This window comes from Urocitellus parryii, chromosome 3 (genome assembly GCF_045843805.1).
Source record: "Urocitellus parryii isolate mUroPar1 chromosome 3, mUroPar1.hap1, whole genome shotgun sequence".
Taxonomy (NCBI): Eukaryota; Metazoa; Chordata; class Mammalia; order Rodentia; family Sciuridae; genus Urocitellus; species Urocitellus parryii.
The window spans coordinates 13,950,970-13,971,136 of NC_135533.1; the positions used below are offsets into that span (position 1 = coordinate 13,950,970).

The following is a 20,167-nucleotide window of genomic DNA, read 5'->3' on the forward strand; positions in this document are numbered from 1 at the left end:
GTTTTTGAGAAGGGTTCCAAGACAATTCAATGGGGGAAAGGATGCTCTCTTCAACAAATGGTATTGGGAAAACTGGATATCCTCTTGCAAAAGAGTGAAGTTGGATACTTACTTTGTCCTGTACAAATGTTAACTCAAAATGGATTAAAGACCAACCTTAAGAGCTAAGATTGTAAAACTCTTAGAAGAAAACACAGGGACAAATTTTCATGACAAGTATATACAGAATATTCTCAACATTCTTATTCATTAGGAAAATGCAAATCAAAAATACAGGAAGATATTTACCTATGACATGATTCTACATTTAGAACACCCCAAAATCTCCACCAGAAAACTCCTAGAACTCATAGACGAATTCAGCAAAGTAGCAGGATATAAAATTAACACCTGTAAATCAGTTGCATTTCTATTCACCAACAATGAATCAGCTGAAAGAGAAATTAGGAACAAAATCCCATTACAACAGCCTCCAAAACAAAGAAAACCCAAAAACCAAACCACAACAAAACTTGGAAATCAATCTAACAAAAAGGTAAAAAAACTTCTACAATGAAAACTACAGAACACTAAAGAAAGAAATTAAAGAAGACCTTAGAAGATGGAAAGATCTCCCAGAATCATGGATAGACAGAATTGATATTGTCAAAATGCCCATACTACCAAAAAAAAAAAAAAAAAAAAGCACTATACAGACTTAATGCAATTCCTATTAAAATTCCAATGACATTCTTCATAGAAATAGAAAAAGCAGTCATGAAATTCATTTGTAAAAACAAGAGTCCCAGAATAATCAAAGCAGTACTTAGTAAGAAAAGTAGGAAGCATCATAATACCAGACCTTAAATTATACTACAGAGCTATCATAAGAAAAACAGCATGGTATTGGCACCAAAACAGACATGAAGACCAATGGAACAGAACAGAAGACACAAAGACAAACCCACATAAATATAGTTATCTCATACTAGACAAGAGGCACCATAAACCTACATTGGAGAAAAGATAGCCTCTTCAACAAATGGTGTTGGGAAAACTGGAAATCCATGTGTAGCATAATAAAATTTAACCACTATCTCGTCCTGCACAAAAGTTAAAATAGATCAAGGACCTAGGCATTAGACCAGAGACCCAGTAGGCCCATCCAGCTTTCTAGCATTTTGGTTTAGGAACTGACTTCCTCAACAAGACATCTGAAGCACAAGTAAAATTGAGAATCAATAAATGGGATATCAAACTAAAAAGTTTCTTCACAGCAAAGGAAACAAAAATGTGAACAGAGAGCCTAAAGAATAGGAGAAAATCTTTGCAACCTGCACTTTAGATACAGCATTAATCTCCAGAATATATAAAGAACCCATAAAACTTAACACCCAAACCAAATCCCAATCAATAAATGGGCAAAGGAACCAAACAGGAACTTCACAGAAGAAGAAATATGAATAGGCAAAAAATATATGAAAAAATGTTCAACATCTCTAGTAATTAGAGAAATGCAAATTAAACCACACAGAGATTCCATCTCACTACAGTCAGATGGCAATTATCAAAAATGCAAGTAACAATGTTAGTGAGGATGTAGGGGGAAAGATTCACTTGTACGTTTGTAGTGGGACTGCAAATTGGTGCACTCACTCTGGAAAGTAGTACGGAGATTCCTCAGAAAACTTAGAATGGAACCACCATTTGACCCAGTCAGCCCACTCCTTGGATATACCCAAGCATGGAGTATATGCTTTAGTGACACAGCCCCATCAACATTTCTAGCAGCTCAAATCACCATAACTAAGCTATGGAACTAACCTTGGTGCTCTTCAACAGATGAATGGATAAAGAAAATGTGTTCTATATACACAATGAAATATTACTCAGGCTGGATATGGTGGTGCATGCCTGTAATCCCAGTGGCTTGGAAGGTTGAGTCAGGAGGATCCCTAGTTCAAAGGCAGCCTCAGCAAAAGTAAGGTACTAAGCAGCTCAGTGAGGCCCTGTATTAAATAAAATATGAAATAGGGCTAGAGATGTGGCTCAGTGATTGAATGCCCCTGAGTTCAATCCCTGGTACCAAAAAAAAAAAAAAAAAAAAAAAGAAATATTAGCCATAAAAAGTGACTTTATGGCATTTGCTGGTAAGTGGATGGAACTGGAGACTACCATGCTAAGTGAAATAAGCCAGTCCCCCAAATCCAAAGGCCAAATGCCTGATATGCGGATGCTAATATACAACAAGGGGGCAAGGAATACAAGTTCATTCGATTAGACAAAGGAGGATTAGACAGGTAGGGAAGGGGAATGGGAATAGGAAAGACAGTAAAAGGAACTGGACATGACTTTCCTATGTTCTTATATGTATACATGACCGTGAAACTCCACATCATGTACAACCACAAGAATGGGAAGTTATACTCCATTTATGTCTAATATGTCAAAATACATTCCACTGTCATCACTGTCATGTATATCTAAAAAAAAAAAAAAATGCAAAGAAATGAAAAAACAGGGAGAGCCAGATGTGGTTCGCAAACCTGTGATCCTATCTCCTTGGGAGGCTAAGGTGGAAGGATTACAAGTTCCAGGCCAGCCTCAGCAACTTCATGAGGCCTCAGCAACTTAGACCCTGTCTCAAAACAAAAAATAAAAAAAGCTTAGTGGTAAAGCACCCCTGGATTCAATCCCCAGTACGAAAGCAACAGCAAAAATAACTATAAAACCCAGGGATGCAACTTTATGCCTGTGGGAAGCTGTAATAAGAAAATTATGAAATATCAAATGTTGGTGAGCATGTGGAGAAATCAGAGCCATGCATTGCTGGTGGGAATGTAAAAAAATAATAAATAAATATGGAATTATCATAAGGTCAAGCAATTCTACTCCTCAGTATTTCCCCCCCAAAATTAAACACAGGCACTCTGGTATTTGTATGCCAGCTCCTGTTTGTTGTATCATCATTCCTGATAGCTAAAGGGTGGGAACAGTCAAGGTATCTAACAGATGAGTGGATAAATAAAATGTGGTGTATCTGTACAGTGGAATGCTCTTCACCATAAAAGGAATAAAGTTCTGATACATGCTTACAACACGGTTGGACCTTGAAAATGCTGTGCTAGATGAAGTGAGCCGTACACAAAAGGACAAACATCTACAGTTAGGGAAATTCCTGGAGTCAGAAGGGGGCCATGAGGAATTACTTCTTAACAGGTACAAAATTTCTATTGGGTGATGAAACTTTTGGTAAAAGTGGTCATGGTTGCACAACATTGTGAATGTAACTGATGCCGCTGTTGCGTACACTTAGAAGTGGTTAAAACAACAACTCTTTTTTTTTTTTTTTGGCACCTGGGATTGAACTCAGGGGCACTGGACCACTGAGCCCCATCCAGCCCATTTTATTTAAAGACAGGGTCTCAGTGAGTAGCTTAGCACCTTGCTTTTGCTGAGGCTGGCTTTGAATTTGTAATCATCCTGCCTCAGCCTCCTCAGCCACCGGGATTACAGGTGTGCACCACCATGGCTGGTCTGAAACAGCAACTTTTATGTGAGACCCATTTTGTTGTAATCAAAAAAGAATGGATTAAATGCTATGAGAATCTTTAGTAATTGAATGTGAAATAAAAGAACATGCAGTAGAGAGTCGAGGAAGAGCAGCAGTCCTGTGTGAATGGCAGAGCTGAAAAGTGAGCAGCTCATGTAGAAGACAAAGCATTTTGAAAGCATGGATTGTTCCTTTCATTGGAAGACAGAATGCTTGAGTGAGAGTGGTTTGAGGATGTTCATCTTCCTCTCTGAATAGCAGAGTGAATAAAAATAAACCTGAATGTAACATCTTTTATACAGTTTTTGTATTTGCACCCTGAAAGCTTACAGAATGAACCATTAATAAAGCTTAAATGGGAACATGTCCGTGGAAGGGCTTTGTAAATGGGCATACAAACCCTAACTCCCTTCTGATTTTCTAAGATAGCTGTTAGTCTACTTTTTAGCTACTTCATTTTATTAATTTATTAAGAGTTATACTGTAATTCATTTCTCTTCCTTTTAGTATTTGGTGTCTTTAATCCAGGACAACTTAGGATGGATGTGGGTTTTCTACTTTTTCATTCTCATGGTAAGTGTATGCCTTTTTTTTTTTCATAAACTTGTCATTTTTCTTAGTAATTTTGTTTAGAGTATTTATTTAAGTCACTTTTTGAGAAATAGCAAAATTTCTGATTGCTTTTAAAGACCCTTTTGTGAAAAGTAATGTTTTATTAGTCAAAAATACACATTCTTTTCTCAAGGAGGAAAAGGGTCCTCAGTTTATCCTTGATCTGAGTCTAATGAGTATTGCCATTTATAATGCCAGATGAACAACAAGGGACTTACTTAAGATCTGCCAACCGTTAATCAGTGCACTCTTCTGGGTTGTTCTCTATCTGCTAAAATATAATTTGACATTTCTGAAGGAAATTACAGTGTGTGCCAAGCAACATAGAGTTAAAAAAGAAGCATTGATCTGATTAACACTGTCTTGTGTGCAGGTTCTGAATGATGAACATCTCTGGAGGAAATAGTAGTTACACCTTAGACACTTGGCTGGGATTTTGTACTCTCTGGGAAACAGCCAATATTGAAATAAGGCCTTGTGCTTTCAAAGTGATGAATAGGCGTGTTGCACACTCTGCCACACTATTGGTGGAATAGTGCACAAGACAGATCTACTTGAGAGTCTGGTGGTGGCCTTGTCCTCCAAGGATGCATGTAGTATCCTGTCCCTAGATCTGGGCCATCCTGATTGGAGGCATCCTTAGCCCCCCTAGGACCTGGGGTTGTCTTCTTGTCTGGCCCGAAGCCCTGGGATCGGCAACCCCAGGAAGCCTCTGGAGCTCTCTTTTATTTACCTCCTGGCTTCTGGAGATGGTGCCATATGACTGGTTCCATCCTTGGCCTCCCTGCTAAGTAAAGGGAGGTAGCTTCTGAAGAACCTGCTGGTGTGGTCATGCTGTTGTAGAAAAACAATTTCCATCAGTGAAACCCTGTTTTTTGCTGGGGCTGCAGCAAAAGTGTTTTGCTCTACCTAATGGAAATCCTTCACTTAAGTTATTTTTTTGATAGCTAATATGTCATTTAGTATGTTGTGATATTAACTGTAATTTTCAAAAGTCATTTTCTAATTCACTGAAGATTAAAATTATCTTTCTAAATAATCAAAACGAATGTAATTGTTCAGACCCATTGTTTATGTCCAAAACATGATGCTCTAACTGAAGTAAGTTGTCACTGCATATTTAATACTTTCTTCTCTTCACAGACTAGTTGTACAATTCTGTTTATCTCACCATTAATAGTGAGGGAAATAATCTCTCTTGTGCAAAGGAGACAAGCTCACATATTGAGTGAGTGACTGTGCCCACAAGAAAAAAAGAACAGTGGGAGACACGAGACTATAAGATCTTTTAATTCACTACATTTGGGGTTGTCTAAGAGCGCCAACATAACCTCGGCTTACCAGACCTCTTTCAACACTGCCAGCCCCCCTGGACACTGGCCAGGAGTGAAGACTGCATTATTTTTCTACACTATAGGAATTACTATTGATGATTTTTATCGTTATTTCATGAATGTACTGGACGGTGTATGAATCTTCCTGCATCCCTGTTGGCCCTTTGAGGTTTATGCCTTTAACCCTGGTATCATATTGGCCTTCGACCCTGTACTGCAGCCTCAAGAACTGATGAACAGGAGAGAGCTGCACATGGTTTGCATGGATAATGAATAAAAAGGATCATTGCATTTTGCTTTGGTAACAAGTTTGCAGAGAGTGGCTCACCTCTGAAGCATCAAAACTTGAAAAAGAGCTCCTGCAGGGTTGAGCTGCAAACCCATCATGGACTAAGAACACCTCTACCAGCTGAGCTGGGAAAGATGGCGCCACGTGCTTCTTGGCTCCGGCACTGTCTCAGAGTCGTTTGCTAAAGAAGCAGACTATCTCCCAATTATTGTCAACTTGTTCTGCCTCTTCATTCACAATTAGCTTTGACAACTGGAGGCCTTTTGTGATTTTGAGGACAATCAGGCACATTAGTTATCTTGAACATTCCATTGTGTAGTTCTCAACCCCAGATTTGCTGTCTGGGAACTTCAGGGCCCTCTGGGAAGCGAATCTGCTCAGCCCTATTTTTGGAGGATTGATCTCTGTCACTACTAGGTTCCTGGAGTTCCCTCAGCAGAAGACAGAATTAGAGGAAAATCCTGGAAGTGTTCCAGAAGCGTGAAGTGCGTGATGTTGACTCACGTTGATGGGTTTCTAGGTCTGAGGGGTGTTGTCTTTAGAAGAAGGTAGTGTATGTACTCAAGGCTGTGAATTCTATATTAATCGGTGTTTTAAGGTCACTATATGTATTTTAAATTATGTAAACAAACTAGGAGGAAAATGTGCAATTTTGAGGGATACCTAATTTGCTTTGAATTAGCAAATATTTTTCAATCTCTTGCTTTATACTTCAAAATGTGTGTGATGAAGTTGTTGATGATATTTAATCATGAGGATTTTTGATCACTTTATTGCTTGTTTACTGACATAAAAGGAAAATACAAAACACAGGAAGGAGAAATAAACCAACTTTTGTAGTAAATGTCTATCCATTTAGTTATTTAAGTCTCTTCCATGAGCTCTGTGTATTTTATTTTCTCTTTCTCTCTCTCTCCCCCACCCCTCTCTTCTCTCCCTCTCCCCTTTCCCTCTCCTCTCCCCTCTCTCCCTCTCCCCCTTTCTTTAATTGAACCCAGGGCCTTGTGCATAGTCATCAGCCACTGTACCCTAGCTACCTCCCCAGCTCAGCTCTGTGCCTTAGGTGTCCTGGTACTGAGTGGCACTGGTGTGCAGGTGCTGATCCTCCAGCCTTGCCCGGTCTTGGATGCCCGCTATGTGCTGGTTCCCAGTCTCGGATGCCCCCTATGTGCTGGTGGGCCTAATTCCGCTCAGGCTCTGTGGACACTTGCCCTCTCACTCTCTGGAAGAATGCTCATTCTGGATAAGTTGCCTAGTTGTAATTTAGGGACTGTCTAGATGAACCTGTTATTTTCATAGACCCTTTTACTCACATTTAACTCTGAGAGTTTCTTTTTCTCCCCAGCTCCTCAGCAGCAGGGTTTTATCTTTGTGTCCTGATGCCAGCCAGTGTTTTTTTACCAGTTTAACTTTAGGTGGGTGAGTGTTCTTTGACCCGTCTGTGGCCCCCTGAGCTGTACCTGAAATGAAATTATAAATAAAATAAATGCTCAGCTTTGGAAGAAATGATGTATTGCCCTATGGGTGTATTTCCTTGTGTTCTAGTTCTGCCAATCTGGGTGAGAATTCACTTTAAGAAATGCCTAAGAGTTAACTTCACTCTCTTATTATTATTTTTCCCTGGAAGAAAAGGCCATAGTGAAAGCGCATCTGAAAATGCCTTCTCTGTCAATAATTTGAAAAAATGTAAGGCACAGTAGGAAACTTTTACACACTAAGATAAAGGATTGTTGGATGTGGGAAAAAAATTGCCTTCCAAGTTTCTCATGTTCTGGAAGTAAAAATGATAATTCAGATGATTTTTTTTTTTTTAACAGTGCTGGGGATTGAGCCTGGGATACTCTATCACTGAGCTAACCTCCTTCCCTTTTTAACTTTTTTATTTTGAGATAGGGTCTTGCCACGTTCCTAAGGCTAGCCTCAAATTTGTGATCTTCCTGAATATCTGGGATTACCAGTGGCCCACTGTACCTGGGAAAAATTCTTTAATTACATTTTAAGTTGGGCACAGTGTCCCATGCCTGTAATCCCAGCAGTCAGCAACATGGGAGCTAAGACAGAAGGATTGTAAATTCAAGGCCAACCTTAGCAATGCAGTAACACTCTGTCTCAAAAATAAAGTGGGCACTGTGGCACTCCCATAATCCCAGTGGTTCAGGAGGCTACAGCAGGAGGATCCCACATTTAAAGCCATTCTCAGCAACTTAGTGAGACCCTGTTTCAAAAAAAATAAAAAGGGTAGGGATGTGGCTCAGTGGTTAAGCCCCCAAGGGTTCAATCCCTGATACCCCCCCAAAAATAAAAAGGAATGGGGATATGGCTCTATGGTTGAGTGCCTAGCATGTGTGAGGCCTTGGATTCAACATCCAACACCACACCAACACACACACACACACACACACACACACACACACACAGAGTAAAATACTAATTAAAAAAAAGAAGGGACAGAAATGGTCTGTCTTCTCCACCCGAGGCTCGTCTCCTGTCTACATAGGCTACTCTGCCAGTTGCCTGCATTAGTAGTTTTCATCATAAATCCTTTTAAGAGTCTGAAAGCCACTTACCTTCTCCCCAGATCAAAATTCACAAAAAGAGAAAATTTTATTGTTGGGTGCTCATGGGCCAAACTCAAAGTCCTTAGACAACAGAGACAGAAACTTTGGTCAGAGAATGGGAGCCTGGGGGAGGTTCTCCACAGTGCAGCTGTCACCTGTTTCTTTTTTAAAGTATTTTTTTAGTTGCAGTTGGACACAATACCTTTTTTTTTTTTTTTTTTTTTTTTTTATGTAGTGCTAAGGATCGAACCCAGCGTCTCATGCTAGGCGAGCACATGCTAGGCGAGCACTCTGCCGCTGAGCCCCAACCCAGCCTCCATCACCTGTGTCTGAGTCTCCTGTTGCCTCTCCGTGAACTAATGTCAGACTGCTTAGCTCACGACTCACTGTAGTGGCCCTTTTCTTACCTCCTTGTCCTGACTTGCTCTTTCCTGTAATACCCCTTTTCACTCTCAGCATCCTGAATCTTCATTTTCCTTGAAGGCTGGCCAAACTGCCTAGTCTAAGAAGGCTTTCCTAACCAGCCCTCCAGGCCTCCCACTGCCCTTCCTTCCTCCGTGCTTACTTGGTGCTGCTGGTGTCTAATGCCCAACCCTCTTTTCTCCAAGCTTGAGGGCCTTGGTGGTTGGTCCTGGATATCCTTGCTCTTGTTGGAAAAAGTGGAAGGAACCTGGGAGTGGAGACTGGGCAAAACAGGCTGAGGGGGCCTGGACCCTGCGGATTGCTTTTTTACTTGTTTCCTTCAAGAGAAGGCCCTTCTGCAGTAGCTGTCCAGGCCATCAGACAGTTGCTCTGCTGTGGTTCCCAGTCCTAGTGACTTTGGGATCTAGGATGAGGAGAGTGAGTATGCAGGAATTTTTAAGGGAAACACCCTCCAACCATTGAAATGCAGAATCAAGCCATTGAGATGCAGCAAACACCATTGTAAACTTTGGCCCACGTCCTTGTAAAGTGCAGGAGATCTGGCAGGAAAGCTGGTGCAAAATTGTGCAGCTCCAGCCTGGATTCACCTCTAGTCCAGCCCCTCTGTAAATATTGGATCCCAGACCAAGTTGGGCTGCTCCTCACTCCTGAGACAGCCTACTTTCTCCCTTAAATATGTATCTGCCGCCTTAAATAAACCTATCTATGCCTTTGCCTAGCTTGTGCTGAAATTATTTTCTATTATACATGCCAAGAACCTCACTGGTCCTGGGTTGAGTTCTGCCTCTCCTCTGGGAACTCCTTGGACCCTTCTTTAAGAGACATCTCTTCTGCTGTGACAGTCTCCTTAGCAGCTCTGCTGCTCTCCTAGAGAGCTCGCAGTGGGGAGCAGGAAACTCAGTGATCCAGTGCAAACTCCCTGTTCCCGCTACACATTCCTTCTGTAGTCTTTCATGTTCTCTTCCTGCCCCCCAGTTCCCCTTGATACCTACCTTCTATTCATGCTGCTAGAGTGCCTGTTTCCTCTGGAACATTCTAGAGCCCATATCATAAGACCACACAGTCTGCCGCAGGCCGACTGGTTTTACTGCCTGATGGTGTTCTCTGGTTGTTCTTGGTTGTCACTTCCTCACCAGAGTCAGCACCAGGCCCTGGAACACATTTAATCAGGACAGCCATTCACTTTTCCCACCTTGCCTCTTTTGTTCCTTTAGATTGGATCTTAGTTATCCTCCTTTTTCTTTCCCTTAATTGCCCCAAGCATTTCTGGTGATAAAGTTTGTTTCAGCATGTATCTAGGGTAAGTCAGATGAAGTGTGAAACACTGAGGTTTATATATGCATGACCATGGATAGCAGATTCCTTAATATATGGGTATATATGTATATGTTACACAATATCTATAATTATATGTTATTAATAAGTAGCATTTTTAAAATGTATTTGATACTGGGGATTGCACTCAGGGCATTTAACCACTGAGCTACATCCCCAGCCCTTTTTATATTTTATTTAGAGACAGGGTCTCACTAAATTCCTGAGGCTGGCTTTGAACTTGGAATCCTCCTGCCTCAGCCTCTCAAACTGCTGGGATTACAGTTGTGCATCACCATGCCTGGCTTTAAGTGGCATTTTAGAAGCAAGTACATGTGTATAGGGCTGGGGATGTGGCTCAAGCGGGTAGAGCACTCGTCTGGCATGCATGCGGCCCAGGTTCAATCCTCAGCACCACATACAAACAAAGATGTTGTGTCCGCCGAAAACTAAAAAATAAATATTAAAAAAATTCTCTCTCTCCCTCTCCTTCCCTCCCCACCCCCTCTCTCTCTCTTAAAAAAAAAAAAAGTACATGTGTATATGTGAGCATATATATGCATTAATGTGGGTATGAAATATGATAATTACCTATAGTTACATATTTATAATTAAAAGATTTTTTTCACTGTGCTGGCAGTTAAAATGTGTATTATTTGAAAAATGTGTATGCTTAAAAAGGACTCTTCTGCCCAGACCTGGTGGGGTGGTCTTTCCCTGAGTAGTGAAGCGAAGCCTTGTGTGTGTATGGATCTTTCTGCAGTGCCGTCCTGTTCACTATTTCACCCCACCACAGTCCTCAAGGTTGTCAGGTAATTCTGTAGTTTGCAGGTAAGTGCTGAGATTCAGAGAAGGTGAGTGCCTGCCTAGGATCACTTGATCTACTACGGGATAGGAACAGAACTAAATTGACACTTGGGTCTTTGAATTAACTGTTTTCCATTGCCCTGTATGGCCTCTTCCCCTGGGCCTGCTTCCAAGGTGGGATGCAGCTGCTCTCACCTCCTCCAGGGCCACCGTCCTGAAGGACCAACAGAGCCACCAGGCCTTGCAGAGCTTTGTGTGCAAGCTTCCTGCAGCCCCAGCTCCTACCCTCTGTCCAAGCCACCCTGGCTGGTGGCCTCACTCCGGGGTCTTAGCCTGTCTCTGCAGTGGCTTTCTTTTCTTTCTTTTTGGACTCAGGTATGAACCCAGGTGTGCTTTAACACAGAACTACACCTCCAGTCCTTTTTAAACAAATTTTTGTTTTGAGACAGGTTCTCCCTAAGTTGCTTAGTGCCTTGCTAAATTGCTAAAGCTGGCCTCAAACTTACAAACCTCCTGGCCTCTGCCTCGTGAGTTGCTGAGATTACAGGCCTGCACCATCCACCCAGCAGTTCTGTAGTGGCTTTCTCCCCTAAGTTCACCTCTTTACAGAGTATCTCTTTTCTCCTTCCGGTCCTTCTGCTTGAGTCTGAGGAGGGTTCTGCCACCTAGGAAACTCTAGCGCTGTCACCTCTCCCCTTTTCCGTGTCCGGCAGTCGCTGCAGTTTTTTCCTGTGTGTGTCTTACTGGGATCTGACCTTCCCCTCTGTCAAGCTCCCTGCTCAGTCACCCTTCTTTCTAATGAAGGCTGCATTAATGTTGAACGAGTTCTTGCTTCTAAAAGGCCATTAGCCTTTACTGCTTACCACTGCTCACTGGTAAAGAACTTTTTTCTTTCTGCCCTTTCAGAAATTAGACAAAAAACAGAAAAATCATTTGAAACTCTTTCAGTCCTCTTATCCCTGTGGAACAAGGAAGTTGTCATCTCAGAATGTTAACATTAGAAAAATGCAGATAAAGGGCCACCCTGTTTGGCACGAATATTGTGGATTTAATGGGATAATTGTATTTAGGTAAAACCTTTCATCCAGGACTTCAGAGGCCTTCACCTTGTTTACTAGTTATTATCCCTGAGGCCTGGAGAGTGACAACATCATGATGCTGTGTGTGTGTGTGTATTTATTTACTTACTTTGCTTTTCCCCCCAGGCTCACTATGGTGGGTTTCAGGGAGTTAAGAGCTAACAGGGAGCTTGCTGTTCCTGTCCCCAGGTGGCCACTGACCTGTACTTGGAGGACCCATGCTGTCCCTTGGGAGCCATCTTGGGGTTTGAAAGGTCATCGTCCTTTGAGTGAAAATCTTCGTGTTTTCTTCTGTTATTCCCAATTCTTCTATCTGAAGCCACACAGATTTGTATTTTCTCTTGGTGTATTTGAAGAAAACTTCCATTTTTTCCCTTTGAAAAGCTTTTTAGTTCTCTAATCTTGAAATTTTATTGAATCTGTTCCTCCAGCTATTGCTTTCTTTCTTTTCTTTTCTTTTTTTTTTTTTTTTAAAGAGAGAAAGAGAATTTTCCAACATTTATTTTCTAGTTCTCGGCGGACACAACATCTTTGTTGGTATGTGGTGCTGAGGATTGAACCCGGGCCGCACGCACACCAGGAGAGCGCGCTACCGCTTGAGCCACATCCCCAGCCCCAGCTATTGCTTTCTGACAAATCTAGTCCTTTCTTTCTTTCTTTCTGGTTCTGGGGATCAAACCAAATGCCTTGCACACGGTAAGCACACACTCTACCCCTGAGCTACACCCCAGCCCTTCTAGTCACTTTAAAAACATTCCCTCAGGCTCTGGTAAGTGGGCGGTAGAACTTTAATAAATGTCTATCTCAATAAATATTAGTATTCAATAAACATATACTTTTCTCTGTTCTAGGACTTCCTTTAGAAAGTTCTACTTTTCATGTTTTCTAAAACCTACAAACAGCTAGCAAAATTTTATCTGTAACCCCAATTTGATATTCATTTTGCAGTCTTAAATTGCCTTTAGGGTTGGGCGCAGTGGCACATGCCTGTAGTCTCAGCAGCTCTGGAGGCTGAGACCAGAGGATCATGAGTTCAAAGCCAGACTCAGCAATGGTGAGGTGCTAAGCAACTCAGTGAGATCCTGTCTCTAAATAAAATATAAAATAGGGCTGGGGATGTGGCTCAGTGGTTGAGTGCCCCTGACTTCAATCCCTGGTATTAAAAAAAAAAAAAATTGCCTTTAGGGCTGGGCTGTAGAGTGGTGATAGAGTGCTTTCCTAGTACGCAGGAGACCCTGGGTTCCTTCCCCAGCACCAAGAAAGAAAAAATCGCCTGTGGGTATGAAGTTGCTTTAATGTCATGTGGCCAGAGTTTTCCTGGCAGCCTACACACCTGCTTCTCACACTCTCCCAGGGTCTCTGTTTCATAAGTTGCCTGAACCGTTGTTGAGTCTCATTGGATGTCTAGATTCTTGTTCACTAAGTAATTCTCTATATCACGTCACATGTGTGCCTTCATCCTCCTGCTTCCCAGGTTCTCGGTAATTGTTGGTGGCAACATAGTCTTCCTGTTCCTCCAGGCTCACAGCCTCAGCCATCATTTTTGACACGTCTTTCTCTCTCCAGACAGCGAACCCCTCCTGCACCCCACCGGCCCCGTGATGCCGATTCTTCCTCTTCCTGGCTTTTCCAATTCATTTTTCGTTTTTTATTTGGAAGCCAGTTTCCTCTACCTGAAGGGCTGTTGTCTGTGCCATGCTCTTAACTAGAAGAGTCTTGAGACAGTACTTAAGTGGTGGTGTTCTGCTCCTCAGGCCTGTTGCAGGATCAACTGTGGTTTTACCTGAATCCGCATCGGTGGTGAGAAAATCTGAGAGACTTAAAAGTAAGCAGGGGCCACTGTTCATTTCCACCACCTTTTCCTTTGTAATGTTGAACACCTCTCTTCCTTGGGGGTCTTTTTAAGAAATAAAGACAACTTTATTGAGATGTAACCCCTACACATCATTCAAGCCACTGTTTAAACTGTGCATAGTCTGCGGGACATTTAGAGCTGTGCCCCCAAGAAACTTCATACACAGGAGCAGTCACTTCCCATTTCCTCTAAGCCCTAGCCCCTGGCAATTACCAATCTACCTTTAGTCCCTGCAGATTTTCCAATTTTGAGCATTTCATATAAATAGAATTATACAGAATGTGGCTTTTTGTGACTGGCTTCCTTCTTAGCAAGTTTTCAAAGCTCATCCTCATTGAAGCATGTATCAATATTTCATTTCTTTTTATTGCATAAAAAATCCTCCATTATATGAATATATTACCTTTATCCATTCATCCATGGATGAAAAATTGACTTGTCTTTATTTTCTAAAATTCACATACAGTAAATTCTGCCTTCTTTACAGCATGCAGTTCATAGGCTTTTCAGTTCATTTGCAGAGTTGTGCAACCATCACCATTATCTAATTTTAGAACATTTTCATCACCCTATAAAGGAACCCCATCTCCATTAGCAGTCACTCTATTCTCCCCTGTCCCCTGATTTCCATTCTGGATCTGTGGATTTGCCTGGGCTGGACATGTCATATAAAGGAATCACAGTATGTGGTCTTTGGTGACTGTTTCCTTTTACTTACATAATTTTAAGGCTGTTCTGTGTTTTCTTAGATTCTCCATTTCTTTGGTATCTGTTTATCAGAGGACCAACTGATTTTATATATATATATATATATATATATATATATATATATTTTTTTTTACATTCCTTTTTTTTTTTACCATTTCTATTGGTGCATTGCAACACATAATAGTGGGATTCTTTCTACTGTATTTGTACATGCATGTAACAGAATTTGCTCAGTCTTCTTCTTCAGTTCCTTCTCTTTCCCTTCCCTCCTTCCTCTCCCTGATCTACCTGCTCTGCTCCACTGATTCATTTTTATTTTATTACTAAGATTTTTTTTTAGTTGTAGATGGACACAATACCTTTATTTTGTTTATTTATGTGGTGCCAAGGATCAAACCCAGGGCCTCACACATGCCAATCAAGTGCTCTATCCCTGAGCCATAACCCAGCCCCCCCACTGGATATTTTCTGTCATCTTGATGTTCTGTCATTCATGGCCTCACTAACTAGAGAGAGTGCCCCTCCCAGAGCTAGTCATTTCATAAAGATGAGGAAGGTGGTCCAGGAGAACGCCTTCACATGCAACTAACCAACCCAAGAGTCCACACCCTCAGTGGTCTCCTGACTGACACACACACCTTGTCTATCCAGGACAGTGTCCCTCAGACCTTAACTCAGTTTGGTCTTTAGCTTTTGATAAGGCGGCACATTCTTATTCTCAGAGACTACTGTATGCAATTTGTGACTCTATCTGCATGTACATATGCATATGTATATTAGGTATGTGTGTATATATAGTGTATGTGTGTTGTATATATGTGCACCCAGAGTCGGCCCTCTGTACCAAGGGTTCCACATTCATGAATTCAACCAATTATAAATGGAAAATATTTGAAAAAAAATTGTACCAAATGTGTACAGAGTCCTTTTTAGTATCATTATTCCCTAAGCAGTATAACAACTATTTACAATGTATTGGGTATGATAAGTAATCTGGAGATGATTTAAAGTAACTGGGGGGGATACATACAGGTTATATGCAAAACCACCATTTTATATAAGGGACTTGAGCATCTCCAGGTTTTTTTTTTTTTTATTCTTTTTAGATATACATGACAGTAGAGTGTATTTTGACGTAGATACACGGAGCATAGCTTCTAATTCCTGTGGTTGTACATGATGTGGAGTTACACTGGTCGTGTATTTATATATGAGCATAGGAAAGCTATGTCTGATTCATTTTACTGTCTTTCCCATTCCCATCTCCCTCCTTTCCCTTCCTTTCCCTTTATCTAATCCAATGAACTTCTATTCTTCCCCACCTATTGCCCTTATTGTGTGTTGGCATCTGCATATCAGAGAGAATGTTTGGCCTTTAGTTTTTGGGATTGGCTTATTTCACTTAGCATGATATTCTCCAGCTCCATCCATTTACCTCCAAATGCCATAATTTTCATTCTTCTTTAAGGCTGAGTAATACTCCATTGTGTATAAATACCACATTTTCTTTATCCATTCATCTGTTGAAGGGCACCTAGGTTGGTTCCACAGCTTAGCTATTGTGAATTGAGCAAGCATCAGCAGGTTTTGACATACAGGAGTATCTCTTGTGGACACTGAGAGAAGATTATATTTCCCTAGCTCTGAATCAACACAGAATAGGTACCAGAGCACTAGGGTTGCCTCCTTTGCCCCAAAGCAGCCAGAATTATTCCAAGTAGCCATCCTGTGCTGTATGTCCTATCTTGCTTTCCCTGCAGAAGACAAAGGCTCTGGCCTGGGCTTTCCCCTCCCCCTCTGCTTCCCCTGTGGCCCTGCACGCCATGGCCTGCCCCTCCTCCTGCTGGTGGGAAGAATCTTCTTCATCTAATGGCAGACTTTTCTGTGTTGTCATTCAGCCCTCTCCATACACAAACATCCTGCTACAGTTGAGGCAAAGCTTTGTAGTTAGTTTTGAAATCAGGAAGTGAGTCCCCCAGCTTTGTTCAAAATTGCTTTGGTGATTTTGAATTCCTTGAATTATCCTTTTTTTTTTTTTTTTTTTTGGTACTGGGGATTGAACTCAAGGGCACGTTACCACTGAGCCACATCCCCAGCCCTATTTTGTATTTTATTTAGAGACAGGGTTTCACTGAATTGCTTAGAGCCTCGTTAAGTTGCTGAGGCTGGGGCTTTAAACTTGTGATCCTCCTGCCTCAGCCTCCTAATTCACCGGGATTATAGGCATGCCCACCACACCCGGCTTGACTCCCTTGAATTTTCATGTGAACTTTATAATTGGCTTCAAGTTCTACAGTTGATTTTGATAGGGATTGTGTCAAGTTTGTAGATCAATTTGGGGAATATTACCATCTTAACAATATTAAACCTTCTAATCATGGACTAGGGTGTGTTTTCATTTATTTTGGTCTTTACCTTTTTCCCACAATGTTTCATAGTTTTAACAAATCTTGATAATTCTTTCATTGGATTCATTCCTATTTTTTCCTTTTGCTTTCCTATAAATGGAATTATTTTATTTTTAATTGTTCAATGCTAGAATACAGAAGCATGCAACTGAGTTTTGGGTGTTGGTTTTATAGCCTGTGACCCATTGAACTTGTTTGACATAATCATTTCTGGGTGGTTTACTTAAGGTTTTCCGTATAAAGATCACATCATCGGGGAAGACAGAGGTGCCACTCTGGGAGCCTTTTATTTCTACTTCTTACCCAATGTCCCTGGTTAGAGCCTCCAGTTATTGTATGGAAGTGCTGAGAGCCGACCCCCTGTCCTGTTTCTGATCCTAGGAGGAAAGCATCTAGTCTCCTGCCGTTAGGGAGGATGTTAGCTGGGAGTTTTTCGAAGATGACTTCTTGCCATCTTGTCATCTGCACTATTTTTTGACTATATAGAGTAGAAGGAAGGTGAACCTCAGAATCAGATTTGATGGGTTCATTAATTCTACCAGGAATTGTTAGTGTATATTAAAGAAAGTCCCTTCTCCCAAACTGCTCCTAATAGAAGGAGGGAGACTGTCCTCCGGGTTAAACATTGTGTGTGATCAATGCTTGTTGGGGGTGTGACTAGGACAGTGACAGGTACAGAAACCAGGCTCCTGGGAAGATGAGAGCAACTTGGGATGTGATGTCTGAGTTGCTCTTAAGTAGCAGTGAGTCTTGGAAGAGAGTGGACGTGTGCGGAGATGGCAAGACAGGTGCAGAGCGTGAGGACGTTGCTCAGGCTCATTCTTATTCTGCAGCACTCTCTATGGCTCCCGTGGCTTGTCATCGTGGACTGTACAGGAACCAGACAGATGGAGCTGTTGACCCCATGCTCCAGCAGAGCTGAGTCGCAGCCCGATTCTTCCTTACAGCATCTGGCACTTAAGCTTATGTACTTCTTGGGTCCTTTTAGCCCCATAAGTTGGCCAGGTGATTCATTTGGTAAGTCTCACCAGGTCTGCCCTGCCCTGCCCTGCCCTGACCTGGAACGGCTTGTCCCCCAGGCTGCCTTGGGAGGCTGAGAAGGAGGTGGCTCTCAGTCCCAGTTCCTCTTCAGTGACTTCCAGGAACTGAGAAGGAAGCAGGAAGAACAGAAAGTGAGAGAGTCTTAGGCTAAAAACACCCAAATCCTCTGTTCCTACAACACTTGTCTCTTGGCAGCCAGATGGGGAAGGAGAGGAACTGTGAAGGGTGCCAGGGTGCCAACAAGAGCATCCGTGTCCTTGGCAGAGCTCAGAATAGCATTCACAGCGCTCAGTGACTCATCTCCCGCAGGCCTGCCCACCGTGATCCCACGGCTGAGGACTGCTGAGTCAGGGCTCCTGCAGCTTCCTCCCATGACTTAAGTTCCCTGCCTTCCCTGGGCTCTCCCGGCTCTCCCGGCTCTCCCTGCGCAGCAGAGGGGAGGCCCATGATGCTAGAGGCCTGTCAGGGAGGAGGGGCCTGTTCTGTGCCAGAGCTAAGCCTTCCCCGTTTTGTTTGGTTTTGGTACTGGGGATTGAACCCAGGGGTGGTTTACCACTGAGCTCCATCTCCAGTACTTTTTATTTTTCAGACAGGGTCTCCCTAAGTTGTTTAGGGCCTCACTCAGATGTCAAAGTTGGCCTGGAACTTGCCATCCTCCTGCCTCCCGAGTCACTGGGATGACAGACCTGTGCCACCACACTTGGCTCTTCGTACCTTCTTTCTTTCTTTCTTTCTTTCTTTTTTGATATTTTTTCTAGTTGTTGATGGACCTTTATTTTTATTTATTTATATGTGGTTCTGAGAAGTGAACCCAGTGCCCCACACGGGCCAGGCAAGTGCTCTACCACTGAGCTACAGCCCCAGCCCCCGAGTCTTCTTTCTGGAAGGGCGTTCTCTCCACTCTGCATGATGCCCTAGGTCCACTTGGAGAGAGGGAAGCCTCACCATTTACATGGGGGGCCTGCCCAGCCCTTTGGGCTAAGCAGTGCCCCTCTGCTGACCTCCCTAATCTGCAGTCAGTTCTTCTTTTTCCCATTCTTTTCTTTTTTCTCTTAATTTGCTCTGTCAGAATTGTATTTATGAATGATATCACAGCTGTTGGATTTTTCTCCTTGGATAACTTCTCAGCCAGGTCCTCCCTATCTCATGGGTGGACCAGGTCTGTCACTAGCCATGATTGGAGAGGGTACGCCATTGCTTCAAACTGAGTCTCTCTGTGGATCTAGGCTCTGCATTCACCACGTTTGTCTCCCTTTCACCTGCAATCACTAGTTTAAAAATCATCCCAGTCTGACCTGGTGGCACGTGCCTGTCATCCTAGCCACTTGGAAGACGGAGGCAGGAGGATTGTCAAGTTTAAGGCCCATATGGGCAATTTAGTGAGTCCCTGTCTACAAACAAAGAAACAAATAAGCAGACTGGAGATGTAGTCCAGTGGTAGAGCACCTCTGGGTTCAATCCCCAGGACCATAAAAAACAACAAAAAAACATCTCAGTGCCAAGTGCCAAAAGAAAATAACAGCTCTGCTTTGAGGAAATAAGAAAATGGTTTCTTCTGAGCCAACATGAATGACCATCCCCCGAACACAAACTCCAGTTAATGGGAACTCCTGAAGGTCGTCCTTTCCCAAGGACATGGCTCTCCTGTGAAGAGATTACATAAGCCTCTTACAGTCCTCCAAGAGTCCTGGAGGGGTGGTCAGGTAGGCGGCTACAAAGAGGTGGGGAAATCTTCCGCAAGATTCAAATGTTGCTTTCAATAAAGCAGGGAAATTTCCTATAGGATTCAAGTGCTGTCTCATTCCCAGGCTTTAGATTTAATAGAGGCCAGAGGTTCATCAGCCTCATATACATTTTAAGATTTTATCCGAGAAAAGAAAATGCTAAGTCAGATGCAGAGGTCAAGGATAAATGGCTGTCAATGGGGCCCAGAATAGCTTAATACAAGTTAGGCTTCTTAATTTACAACACTTCATCTCTCTACCAGGTCACAATGCTCCAATCAGTGCAGTTTAAACAATCCAGAAGCTCTTAAATACAAATGAGGCCTCTGGAGGAACTTCAGTTCACACATGTTGTGCTTAAAAATGGATCATTCATCATCTGGTCGACCCGAGACAGGTCACAGACCTGACGTCTCCTTCAGCTGGGCCCCCTCACTCTCTGATCAGTGCACAGCTCCCGCGGCGTGTCCTACTTTACTTTTG

The 20,167-nt window shown here is 42.5% G+C and overlaps 1 protein-coding gene across 1 annotated transcript in view; it reads left to right on the forward strand.

Annotated features, from left to right (window-relative positions):
• Positions 1 to 7,404, forward strand: part of Slc37a3 (solute carrier family 37 member 3) — a 47,354-nt gene extending 39,950 nt beyond the window's left edge. Inside the window, exons 14-15 of the mRNA XM_026405380.2 lie at positions 4,040 to 4,105; positions 5,288 to 7,404. Coding sequence (XP_026261165.1) covers positions 4,040 to 4,105; positions 5,288 to 5,380 — 159 coding nt within the window. The 3' untranslated portion in view covers positions 5,381 to 7,404. The remainder of the gene's footprint in view (positions 1 to 4,039; positions 4,106 to 5,287) is intronic.
• The last annotated feature ends 12,763 nt before the right edge of the window (positions 7,405 to 20,167 follow it).